The sequence below is a fragment of the Eurosta solidaginis genome, chromosome 5 (assembly GCF_040869045.1).
Source record: "Eurosta solidaginis isolate ZX-2024a chromosome 5, ASM4086904v1, whole genome shotgun sequence".
Lineage (NCBI taxonomy): Eukaryota > Metazoa > Arthropoda > Insecta > Diptera > Tephritidae > Eurosta > Eurosta solidaginis.
Genome location: NC_090323.1, coordinates 118,709,571 through 118,723,471, shown reverse-complemented (window position 1 = coordinate 118,723,471; position 13,901 = coordinate 118,709,571). Strand labels below are relative to the sequence as shown.

The following is a 13,901-nucleotide window of genomic DNA, read 5'->3' as shown; positions in this document are numbered from 1 at the left end:
GTGATTTTTATTTCTGTATGTGTTTGTAATGTGTATTCCACATATGAGCCAAATCGGACCAAAAATACGATTTTTTTAATATCCCGATCCTTGCGCCACCTGGCAGCTATTTTTTTTTCATTTGTCGCTTTAGATTCATGTATGTAATATTTGTGCCAAATATGAGCTTGATGGACCACAAATACGATTTTTTTAAAAAAATTCCATCCATGCGCCACCTATCGGAGTTATTTTTCATATTATTGCATTGTCATCGGGTTCTGAACTATATTCCAAGTTTCAAGCTTGTAGCTTATCGGGAAGTTGCTAGCTACACAGAGTCCAGCTAAATAAAGCCGTTTAAAAATAGCTTAATTCTATACTTCAATTGGAAACTGGTTAGAAATAGTCCTACATGATAGTTTGAAGTCAACGTGATGAAGACTTGCTTGCATTTTTTGAATCCGCTATTCGAAATTTCTATAGATATCTGCAAGTGGAAGGGATCTGCAATGAAAGGTCAATTTTTTTCAATATATGTAAATGTTGCGCTTGGTGCTTACCTCCACATTTATGGCAATAGACCGGGCAGAGAAGGAAGTTGGAAGCTAAAATTGTTTGCACCTCAATCTGTTAATCGTTTTGGATAATACTATGGTTTTTAATATAGGAGCTACTATTTACGATTTCTTAAGCACTTGTGGACCTTTAAAGGATATGAGCACTTGAATCATCTAGGTCCCAAAATTAAGACCTATTTACAACTTCGATGTTTAAACCCAGCCTTTTCGTGTATTTTCTGCACTTATCGTGCTAGTGCCAAAGCGGATTCTGCACCGTCTGCTCTGTCGATATAGTCGTCCGCGTGGTGAGTATGTTGGACTGCTTCCACTGCACGAGGGTATTCTTCGCTAAAGCTTTCGGCGTTTTCATCGCGCTCAAAGTGGGCAATTAAGTCCAAAAGTCATCGCTTGTAGTACATATACGCTTGGGTTTTACGTGTCATCACAGTTACCATAAAAATCTCTGAACGTGAATTTCAATGCTGCGAATGCGGTGCAACATCTCGGCGATATCGCCATATATAGCAACTTTACCAACTATAAATGATAATAAAATCCCGACAAGAGAATTAAGCAAACCCGGGCCGGTAAGCAGAAAATTATTAAGTGAAAAACCATTTACCTTCGTAGCTGCCATACCATGAACTTTGCCTGGCTTGTTTGGGTTAGTTACCATTAATATTGGCAAGTATCATATTTTACCACCAGGTGCCGAAATTTCATGGTCTGTAAGCTTCTTTGCATCCTTTAGAGTTGGCTTCAACGCGCGTTGTATTTCCGCGCCATCTTAGACATAAAGAATCATTATCGCCATCCAAACTGAGTTCATCAAATATCTTTCTTTCCATCAACGTAACGGACGAGCCCTTATCCAAAAATGCAAAGGTGTTGTATATATTATTTATGGAATAAATATGGATTGGCACTATTCTATATAAGAATTGCTTCTGTTCGTTGCCACCGCAGTGGGTATTTAGCGGTGCGTCTGATGATCAGCAACTGGTTCAACTTGGCTTACCGACTTTTGAAGCAAAGGATTTGTTCCGGACGACCAAAACACATTTTGAGACGGTTTGACGGTTATTTTAAAGGCATGATATTACCTTTTTTTCTGTTTATGGCGCAGGACAGCAAGGTTGGCAAGAACCCAGCCCAGCCGACATGACTAGCCACCGTGCACAACCAGATCATGCCGACTGCCTTCCTTGCTGCTCCATTAAAAATGCGAAACCATAACAGATGTATGAGAGTTTTATTAATTTTTGGCATCATACATGGCATGAACAGAACAACCTACCTTTTACGATACGTACTTTATCTTTAAGGCATGCCTGTAGCCTAATCAAATTTTCAGCGTCAGAATAGCAAGCTACGGCGGTGGTATTGTCGAAGCTGCTAATCAAAAGTGGCGATCCGGCAAGATATTCGTTGAAAGTGGGAAGTCCCTTAGAGAACGGCGGCCGTAGTAAAATATGCACTGTTGTTTGCAGGAAGCTTGTCGTTTTGCGCCAAAATTGTATACTTACTATCCAGGTATTGTTGCTGAATTGTCATATCTTTGAAACATTTGCCGGGAGCATTGTATAACGCCCTGTCGTCATCGTTGATGGTTGACGGCCTTCCATTGGAGGAGTGGATTCTAACTAAGTGAACTAACGGCGGTGCAGATTGCACAGTCGCAAACGTTGTCGGTATTGGTACACCCTCGGTTGTAGTAATACCGACAGCTGAAGCCTGTTGTTGAATATTATTTGGATCAACTCACAGAAAATTCACACGTCGATTGTTGTTGCTTGATGATCGTGGAGATGCTGCCGGTTGCATATTAGTTGCTGTCATCCACATGTTGTTGTTGTTGTTGTAGCGATAAGGGCACTCCCGACGGCCTTGAGGAGTGTTATCGATGCTGATGGTTCTTTGCTGGATGCAGATCCGATACGTTCCGGTAACAAGCACCATAAAGGTACTAGCCCGACCATCTCTGGAACGATTTGGTATGACCACAAAAGTGAAAAGTGAAAGCAAGTGATCGTGGGGCGCTCACTTATTAATTGAATTTTATTAAATTTTTAGTCATTTTTGAGTCGTTTAAGTTTTTCAAAATGTTTTGCTTGATATGCAAGGAAAGATTGGAACGGAATAATCCAAACAAAATTGATTGTTCTGACTGTTTGAACTATTTTCACGGCAAATGTGTAAATATCAAGGCAGCCGACATTGAATTTTTCAAGTCTAGCAACAAAAAATATCGTTGTGACAGATGCACGGCTATGCGAAGAAAATCTTTGCAGCCAACAACAACACTAACTCAGACTGCAAGCCAACACGTACTCGTTACGAATGCACCACAACAACATGAAAAAAAAACAGCGGAGCAGGCAGCAGCAGGCGATGATGGAAATGACGGAAAAACTACTCTTCAACTCTTGTACAAAGAGATACTTGACCTGAAGCAAATCAACATTGATTGCCTAAATACGATACAAAACCTCCAAGAAGAAAATGCAGAGTTGAGAAAAAGAGTTGATATGCTGGAGAGTAGATTAAACTGGAATGAACAAGTACAATTGGAGAATTCCATTGACGTTGTAGGTGTGCCAAATGTAAACAAAGACAATGCAAAAGAATGCGTAAAAAAAATTTTCAGCGTTGCATTAAATGTGCAGGTAATGGATGATGACATTGAAAAAATTAGCGTGAAACATACTAATGCTAATAAAAGTAGTGGCATTGTTTGCGTTAAGCTTAAGTCTATGGAAAGCAAAAAAAAAATTATGAAAGCCAAACGAACAGCCAGGAATAAGCTTAATACGTCGATATTTTCTGATGCTAGCAAAAAGAACATTTACATAAACAACGGCTTCACAAATTACTACAGAGCTCTGTTTATAGCTGCTAGTAAGGTAAAAAAGGAACGGAAATTTAAATATCTATGGATAAATAATTCAAAACTTTTAATGAAAAAAACGATAATGATAGAGCTGTTATCATAAGAACGTTTGATGATCTTTCTGTTATCAATCTTAATTAAGTTTTATTATTACAATAGTTGTTTTATTTTTAATTCGAAATTATGAATATAAGATCTGTTCTTACGAATAACAGCCCAGTCATTAATGTCTTCAATGACTCTAATATATTAACATCCAAAGACAATACCTTTACAGTTTTGCATCAAAATGTAAGCAGTCTCAGGCAGAATTTCGATTCCTTAGTTTGCAACCTCGAATCCTTTGTTAATCTTCCCGATATTATATTTGTCTCAGAAATTTGGATTTTTTCTTATGAAATAAATGACTATAGTATTCCTGGTTGTAAATTTTTTGCAAATACAAATGACTCGTATAGCGCTGGTGGTGTTGGAGTTTTTATACGTGATTTTTACGAGTGTGAAGTTACTTGCTTTAGTCTATCAAGCGCTGATGTAATAAAAATTGCATTGCCAATATGCAATGTACCTTTCACTTTTGTAGATTTCACTCATTATCTTTTAAATTGTTCCATGAGGAATTCTCTCTTTTTTTAAGTAGAGAAAAAGCATCAAATATTGTTATATTAGGCGATTTTAATTTTGATTTAATGAGCAGCAATTCTATGTTAGATAACTATCTTGCGCTCCTCGCAGAACATGGTTTATTTTCCTTCATTCATGAGGTTACTAGGCCAGAAGGGACTTGTATAGACCATGTTTATGGTAGATTTGGTAATATTGAAGATAATATGCATGCTGGTATAAACCTTGACTTTGGAATTTCGGACCATTGTATGACCGGAATTCAACTTACTAATTTGAATGCAAATAGGCGAATTACCAATTGCGATATATTATCAACTATTACGAAAATTAATTTTTATGTTTTAAATGAATCACTTCGCTTTGAAAAATGGGAAACAGTTTTAAATGAGCCAAATGTAGACAAAGCATATAATTTTTTTATGGAAACACTTACGATGCATGGTGTAGATGTGTCTGAGCCTCGGGAAGTTGCAAACGAACTCAATGATTTCTTCGTCAACGTAGGAAAAGCCTCCGATTTAAGCAGTAATCCTAAGCCCTGCACCTGCTACACAAACCCAATACATACCGAATTCCTTCCGCCGATTAACAGTTTTTTCTTGGATGCCATTACAGGTGCAGAAATTATTAATATAATTAAATCTCTTAGTAACTCTAATTCATGTGGTAATGACAACATATCAAATCGAACGTTAAAGAGCATATCATTTAACATTGTTGATATTTTAAAACATTTATTTAATTTAAGTATAGCCTCCGGAGTTTTTCCTGCTCACTTAAAATGCGCTACGGTTATACCACTCTTTAAAAAGGGGAATAAAAATGACAAAAATAACTACAGGCCCATATCTCTTTTATCTTCAATTTCAAAATTTTTTGAGAAAGCAGTAAAAAATAGGGTGCTGTCGTATTTAATCAAAGTTAAATTTTTTAGCCCTAAGCTATTTGGGTTTATTTCCGGGCTTTCTACTGAAGATGCTCTTCTAGATTTTTCTTCCTTTATTTATAAGTCAATTGATGATAAAAAATGTTGTGTGAGTCTCTTTGTAGACATAACAAAGGCATTTGATATGGTTGATCATAGTATTCTAATAAGCAAGCTTAGCTACGCAGGTTTTCGTGGTAACATTATTAATTGGTTTACGTCATATCTAGAGAATAGAGTTCAGAGAGTTAAAGTTGAAAATAATCTAAGTGAACCCAGGCCTATAACCCTAGGGGTTCCACAGGGTTCGGTTCTTGGACCAATCTTATTTTTAATATACATTAATTCAATACTCTCTTTGCCTTTTATTGGTAAAGTAACAGCTTTTGCTGATGACATTGCCATCGCATATGGATCGAAAAATGAATTTAATCTTTTTGCTGATATTAATCACGATGTTTACCTTTTAAGATCTTGGTTCGCAAGGCATAAGCTCGTGGTAAGCAGCAACACGAAGTTGATGTATTTCAACCTTTGCGGGAAGGAAATACCTAAAAACGAGGTTGTCTTTCACAGTTCTATATGTATGCGGCATCGTTTGTGTTCAACTACATGTACTCAAAATAACAAAACTGTCAGTTTTGATGAGAAAATAAGTTGTGACAGTAAATGTTTTGAGATCGAAGTCGCCTCTAATTTCAAACATTTGGGTGTTATAATCGATCAAAATCTAAGTTGGTCATCACATATTTCTGCAATGAAATCTTATATGTTATCAGCTCTTCGTTCTTTCTATAACTCAAGAAAACTGTGTTCCAATAGAATATTGTTATTGGTGTATCATGGACTAATCCATTCAAAATTACAATACGGAGTCAGTTGTTGGGGTGGTGCCTACGCTAGTAAGATCCATCCGCTTTTAATCCTACAGAAGTATCTAATCCGAAGAATATGTAAAGCTGGTCGTTTAACACACTCTATGGAATCAAAATTAAATATTCTTCCTGTGCGGCACTTATACTATTTTAAAGTTTTAAAAATTTTTTTTATAAGGAGCGGGTATACGCAAAGCCCAATATACAACCTTTACAATCTGAGAAATAAGACGTTATCTCAAACAAAAGTTCCTAGCTTTCACACAACACTTTTTCGTAACTTCTACACCATCGTATCACGTAATCTATATAACAAACTACCTGCTGAGATACGACTCATTAGAAGGCTAGCAACGTTTCTGAGGGAAGTGAAACAGTGGTTACTTGGTTTCAATCATGAGGGCATTGAAACTCTTTTGAGACCTATAATATATGCCCCTATTACCGTTTACAACTCAACTCTGGTTGGGTTGAAATTTCGCAATTTGGTATTACAGATTACAACTCAACATGTCAAAAAAAATTTCGGTTGAGTTGTCTAGCTTTACAACTTTTTGTGGCATTGCCGTTTACAACCTTGTGTTGGTGTAGTTGTCAAAGACGTCAAAATCTTACAACTGCTTACTAGCAGTTGTCTCATACAATTTTGCAGTTGTTTTGAAAAAATGTTACGTTTTAGAAGACGGTTCACCACCTAATTTTTAACAAAAATTTTCAAAGTTGGTATCAAAAGACACGTTTCGACCTCCGATTTAAGAATCCGAAAACAAAAATTGTATGCCCCTATTACCGTTTACAACTCAACTTAGTTGGGTTGTAATTAAAACAACTCAACTTTAAGACAACTCAACTCCTGTTTGGTATTACGAATTACAACTTATTTCAGTTGAAATTGAATTGAGTTGCCAACTTCAGAAAGTGATGATTTGACAGATAAATAAACAGCTGATCAATTTGTGGCAGAAATTTAAGCTTTTTCAAATGTGATTTTTTTATTAATATTATATGAAATCTATTTTATAATGACAAAAATGTTGGTGATTGACATTTCGCGAATACGGAAAACATTCGCGTGATCATTCCAATCCCTTGGAACTACCAAGCACCAAGTAAGAAAATGTTTAAGTGACAAACAAATAATGAGTTTCATATGAAGTTATTTTGCAGATTTGAAAGGAAGCATTTTACTCAGTACTAAACAAAATTAAGGACCATTTCCGCATACGCGTTCGTATTTTAAAATTATGCGCCATACTCCGATTCCTTGCTGACGGCAGCTATCAAATATGATGTGGAAATGATTTTGGTGTTGGACTGGTTTTAGATATTATTGAGGAGAATATTTGTGCGAAGTAGATTAAAACCCAAACAGAAAAAACTGTATTTTACTCAAATAGGATTCCCAGGAGTAGTGATAAGTATCAATGGGACTCGCATAATTATTTCACCTATTTTGGCTGCATCCGAACTGCGGCCAGCCTCGTCCAACTAAGGTCAAAAAGTTATTCAATGTAATTCGTTTAAACTTTGTTTTTTCTAGAAATGTGTACAAAATTGTTGATTATTGTTTGATTAAAAAAGGTTTAACTACCGGCTTTAAATGTTTTGCTTTTTTTTTGGTAACGTTTTATAAGCCCGTGCACCATCTAACTCTTATCAAAGGTGGTATCAAAAGACGGGTTTCCATCTCCGTTTTTAGGATTCGAGAGCGGAAATTAAAAATTTTATTTCTTTTGAAAGATATTTACAAAGACCCACAAAATGGCCCGAGAGGGTACGAAATATGTGGCCCGTTCCACAGTTTTTTTTTGCACAGAACATCTTTTTGCGTTGGCGGCCTTTGGCCGCGATTCGTAAAAATAACTCTGGTTGAGTCCAACACCTTTCTGCATAGCTGTGTACAAAAAATCTGGCAAAATACAACAACCACATGAAATTAGATTTTATTAGAAATAAAATTTTTAATTTGTGTGGTAATTCTTTACGACAGCATGACACTGCTAATACGTGTCCAAAAATATCGAGAGAGGTATTAAACGATGCGTCTTGGCATCAGTAATAATAATCCGAAGGCGGAAAATAAAAATTTTAACTCCTTCAAAAGATATTAAACAAAAACCGAAAAAAGACAACAACATTACAACAACCACATGAAAATCGCCAACTTCAACTACAAATATCTCCGGACAAGAGATAAAATGTTCCTTTTCCGCCTTCGGATTATTGTTCTCGAGATTAATACGCGTCTCGATATTTTTGGACGCGTATTAGCAGTGCCATGCTGTCGCAAAGAATTACAATTTTTGTTTTCGGATTCTTAAATCGGAGGTCGAAACGTGTCTTTTGATATCAACTTTGAACATCTTTGTTAAAAATTAAGTGGTGAACCGTCTTCTAAAACGTAACATTTTTTCAAAACAACTGCAAAATTGCATGAGACAACTGCTAGTAAGCAGTTGTAAGATTTTGACGTCTTTGACAACTACACCAACACAAGGTTGTAAACGGCAATGCCACAAAAAGTTGTAAGACTAGACAACTCAACCGAAATTTTTTTTGACAGGTTGAGTTGTAATCTGTAATACCAAATTGCGAAATTTCAACTCAACCAGAGTTGAGTTGTAAACGGTAATAGGGGCAGTAATTCTTTACGACAGCATGACACTGCTAATACGCGTCCAAAAATATCGAGAGAGGTGCCAAAAGACGCTATTAATCTCGAGAACAATAATCCGAAAGCGGAAAATAAACATTTTATCTGTCCGGAGATATTTTCAGTTGAAGTTGGCGATTTTCATGTGGTTGTTGTAATGTTGTTGTCTTTTTTCGGTTTGTGTTTAATATCTTTTGAACGAGTTAAAATTTGTATTTTCCGCCTTCGGATTATTAATACTGATGTCAAGACGCGTCGTTTAATACCTCTCTCGATATTTTTGGACACGTATTAGCAGTGTCATGCTGTCGTAAAGAATTACCACAAACATTAATTCTAATAAAATCTAATTTCATGTGGTTGTTGTATTTTGCCAGATTTTTTGTATACAGCAATGCAGAAAGGTGTTGGACCCAACCAGGATTATTTTTACGAATCGCGGCCAAAGGCTGCCAACGCAGAAAGATGTTCTGTGCAAAAAAACTGTGGACCGGGCCTCATATTTCGGACCCTCTCGGGCCATTTTGTGGGTCTTTGTAAATATCTTTCGAAAGAAATAAAATTTTTAATTTTCGCTTTCGAATCCTAAAAACGGAGATGGAAACCCGTCTTTTGATACCACCTTTGATAAGAGTTAGATGGTGCACGGGCTTATAAAACGTTACCAAAAAAAAACAAAAAATTTAAAGCCGGTAGTTAAACCTTTTTTAATCAAACAATAATAAACAATTTTGTACACATTTCTAGAAAAACCAACGTTTAAACGAATTACATTGAATAACTTTTTGACTTTATGTAGTGACATTCCATAGTTGGACGAGGCTGGTCGCAGTTTGGATGCAGGCAAAATAGGTGAAATTATGCGAGTCCCATTGATACTAATCACTACTCCTGGGAATCCTATTTGAGTAAAATACAGTTTTTTCTGTTAGGGTTTTAATCTACTTCGCACAAATACGCTCCTCAATTATATCTAATACCAGTCCAACACCAAAATCATTTCCACAGCATATTTGATAGCTGCCGTCAGCAAGGAATCGGAGTGTGGCGCATAATTTTAAAATACGAACGCGTATGCGGAAATGGTTCTTAATTTTGTTTGTACTGAGTAAAATGCTTCCTTTCCAATCTGCAAAATAACTTCATATGAAGCTCATTATTTGTCACTTAAACATTTTCTTACTTGGTGCTTGGTAGTTCCAAGGGATTGGAATGATCACGCGAATGTTTCCGTATTCGCGACATGCCAATCACCAACATTTTCGCCAGTTTAAAATAGATTTCATATAACATTAATAAAAAAATCACATTTGAAAATGCTTAAATTTCTGCCACAAATTGATCAGCTGTTCATTTATCTGTCAAATCATCACTTTCTTAGCTTGGCAGCACCAATTCAACTTCAACTGAAATAAGTTGTAATTCGTAATACCAAACAGGAGTTGAGTTGTCTGAAAGTTGAGTTGTTTTAATTACAACCCAACCAAGTTGAGTTGTGTACCGTAATAGGCCCTTTAAGTACCTCTGTCCATTAGCATCGAGGTGTTTTTTTTTTTTCTTTTTTCTTTTTCCATTCAATGAAAGTACCTTGACATCTCTAATTTTTGAATTTTTTGGTTTGCTTATACATATTTAAATCTTTTCAATTGTAAGCAATTAGTTATAATTTGTTAATATTATGCGCCCCATAAGCATTTATAATACTAAACGAATGAAATGACATTTCCTCTGCTCTTTGAATGAGCATCTAATGTCAATTTATTTCATATTGTAATACTCTAGAAATTGTAAATATTTACGAGAAAATAAAGACTATACAATACAATACAATACCTTCTAGGCTATCCCGCCCTCCCACCCCCAGAGCCTCGGCTGTTAATGAAACAGGATTCTCCACCGGTAGGCAAGGTTGACAATTGGGTTGGAGAAGCTATATATTGCGCTGGCCATCCTTTGAGAGGGTTGCGCTACACAACCCCTTGAATCAATTTGGGATTTTAGTCGCCTCTTACGGCAGGCATACCTACCGCGGGTATATTCAAAGCCCCCTAACCCGCTGGGGTATGTCATCCACATCGCTGTCGACTCCAACACAGCTGCAGTGGAACCAGGCGTCGCAAGTATCGTAATGGACCATCATCTCGTTATCCACTTCACCACATTTTTGGCAATTAGAATTCGAACTTTGAATGCATCTGTTTGGCATATCCGGGTTTTATGGCCGAGCCACAATGAAGTTTTTCATATTAATGCGTTCAACGCAATCTTATGCGTGCCAGTAACAATCGCGGAAGATGGCGTTTTTAAAGGAACTTCAATCTTGGAACTTGAAATTTATTTAGCCTTGCCGATTCACATACAAAATTTTGCGAAGCACTGTTATAAACATTCTAATTATACAAGAAAAATACTTGCTAACATATTTTGTCTCCTATTGATTTGTTGAATCCGTTGAATTTTTTAACCGTGAAAAATGTTGGAAAAGTACCAACAAGTGAACACTTTTTACTTTTTCCTATGCTTTGCTTGCAACAAAAGTTGGAAGTTTGCTACCTTTTAATGTCAGATGGTGGCAGTGTCGCTCGATCTGCCGTTCTCCATAAAAATACGTGCATTCTACTCGAAACGTTTTTTTTTTGCGAATTAAAACACTTTGACAATAAAGTAATTTTTAAGAAATCAAAATAATTTAAAAGAAGTGCTGCGGTCGGCGCAACTCAGTTGTTATTAGAAAATAAAACCACAAGATTTTTGTTAGCAACCCGTGATCGAGAAAAAACGGAGGGGCACTTTAAATTTATTTTGTTTATTTGTCTTCATTTTAAAAACTGGCGTTAATATTTGAGCGCTTATTATTCATACTAGAGTAGAAATATGAAATCTGGCGTGATGTTACCGTAATATCGGTTCACTTCTTTATGTGTGTTAGACCATTGTTAGCATAAAAAAACTCTTTAACAATAAAGAATTAACAGCAGTAAAAACAAATGTGTGTATATCTCATCATAAAGAAAAAAATTTATGTTTATATGAATGTATACTAGGCACATATATTATAATGCATGTTCAATATTCTTGTCGCGAAAAACAGAATTAGTGCAATAGAGGGTGGTTTGCATATCCACATCATGTGTTTGTAGGTGTGTACGCAGGTGTGTACACATGTATGTATGTTTGCATATACTATGTGGCGATGATCTTTTGATCTGCTTTGATGGCAAAAAATGACATCAGGCCCACCGAAATTAGGGTAGCGCTGTCCAACGGACAGTTTTTGGTTGGGTGTGACATGAATACAAACAGTGGTTTTATGCCCTAAACATAAATACATAAGTACCGAATTGCTGCGCTAAGGTATTTAAAACACATTGATTTACACTTCACAAAACACATATGTCGCTGCGTGCCAAACAACGCGCTGCATGACCTGTTCAAAAAAATGTCCTTCATAGAATAACAAAAACCTAAAGAATCCTGAACAATCGCAAAACAAAATGCAAAGAAAGCAAATATTTTTGGGTCATTTCAGTTGTTTTTCTCATTTAACATATAAAATTTATACTGAAAACAATTTTTTTTATTTCGAAACTGATTTTCGATTAATAAAATTATGTTTTATTCGAATATAAAATACATCCATGGCGGAACTATACAAGGTGGCAGCACGGGACAGCTGATTTGCACTTTTTTATTTGATTTGATACATCAACTTCCGGCGCAGTACGATTTTGACATTAGTCCATCGAATTTACAAAAACAAAGTACATGGAACTTTTATTTATGTTGGTAGGTATGTCACCATGCTGCTACCTTGTATGGTTCCGCCATGAATACATCGTTAAAAATTTGACTAAAGTCGCTGAGTGCAGCTGACAGGTATATATAGTTGTTCAATTGTTTACAAAACAACCAAGCAGCACCAACCTAGCAGTGTTGCAGGCAAAACTGAGGCACATATATTTTGGTCCTTAAGGCAGGCGCCCATTTTAATAGTTATTTTATTTTTGAGTCAAAAAACTGTCCTAGGTAAAAGATTGTGCGATACCGGCGATCCCCTTACCATTTTCATGACGCATCATGCATCCTTTTTATTTTTCGGACTCTTTAGAATAAAGTTCTGCCCCTTAACGCCTCATTCAAATGAAACGAATTTTTTACCCATCGCTCCTCCCAAATATCTGGATTTGAAATCTATAGGGACACTTGGTTGTCATAGAGAACCATAACCAACTCTCATAAGAAGTACTATACTTATAGTTTTCTATAGTAAACTTATTCCTGTTTTTCGCCATGAAGTTTGATCCAATTAAGATATCACCTTGAAATTTGATACACTGCTTTCTGTTGAAACAAGGAAAAAAATCGTTTCATTTGGATGGTTATCGGGTTGGAGTTGTAAAATATTTTCAGAAATTGTATAATTAACTTTATTACTTTCATTTAGCATTATTTGCCGTTCCCAAAAATTATAAACTCGTGGCTGCACCCTTATTTGAACTTTATGACAATTCCCAAGGTTATGGACCAATTATATCATCGCTTCCTCAAGCTTTATGCAGGTAAAGATTGCATGTTTTTAATTAACTGGAATATATTATATAAGCAGTCTTCTTTTTGCAGATTTAATTTTATTTACATGTAATGAGATGGTGCATCATGATCTCAGAGGGATGTTAACAGTTAATCTAAATAAACTCAGACTCACATTAAAGCATATTTTACCGTATTTATTTAATATCCTTTTATTAAGATGAACTTAACCTTTGAAATAAATCGCATCATAAACATAGATCCATAAAACTTTATTGCTGAGTTCAACTAAACTCATGATAAATTTATTTCTATTTAATTAATTGAGGAGTTCCAAACCCAAACTCAATAAGTGCACAATTTTTTTTTTAGGTATTGACAGGATTTAACTCCACTTTTTAAAATCTATATAATAATATTTATGGCCAATAGAAAATACAGGATTTATTCATTTTGGATCATTCCAAAAATAAATACAAAATGGAATAATTTCAATTTTTTTTACATAAACTAAGTTTAAAATTTTGTTACGTTTATAATGAGACTAGGTTCTGAAGTACAGGTAAGGAGTATGCCTTAAGGAGTATAAGAGCACTCCACAACATTTCCTCATACTTATAAAAATGTGGTCAATATCCATTGCGAAGTCCTAGGCCAATATCACGTATTCCAGCTCGGAATACTTCTTCTGAGAACTCCATGGAAAACCCACGGGTGAGTACCTTCCAAAAAAAAAAAAAAATACTTAATGAGGACTCACAAGCAAAACAAGAGGTGGAGTATGTAATCCATATTGGAGTTCTAATATTACAAAAATGGTACACATGATACAACCACTTTGTGCAGTGTCCTGGAATTT

The 13,901-nt window shown here is 35.6% G+C and overlaps 1 protein-coding gene and 1 long non-coding RNA gene across 2 annotated transcripts in view; both read left to right on the top strand.

Moving 5' to 3' along the window:
• Positions 1 to 13,312, top strand: part of Cpsf5 (cleavage and polyadenylation specificity factor subunit 5) — a 262,303-nt gene extending 248,991 nt beyond the window's left edge. The window contains exons 4-5 of the mRNA XM_067789252.1: positions 12,957 to 13,071; positions 13,133 to 13,312. Coding sequence (XP_067645353.1) covers positions 12,957 to 13,071; positions 13,133 to 13,154 — 137 coding nt within the window. The 3' untranslated portion in view covers positions 13,155 to 13,312. The remainder of the gene's footprint in view (positions 1 to 12,956; positions 13,072 to 13,132) is intronic.
• LOC137233819 (uncharacterized) lies at positions 6,293 to 7,461 on the top strand. The gene is made up of 2 exons (XR_010947569.1): positions 6,293 to 6,968; positions 7,027 to 7,461. It is a non-coding gene; the product is annotated as an uncharacterized lncRNA (long non-coding RNA).
• Positions 13,313 to 13,901: the final 589 nt, after the last annotated feature.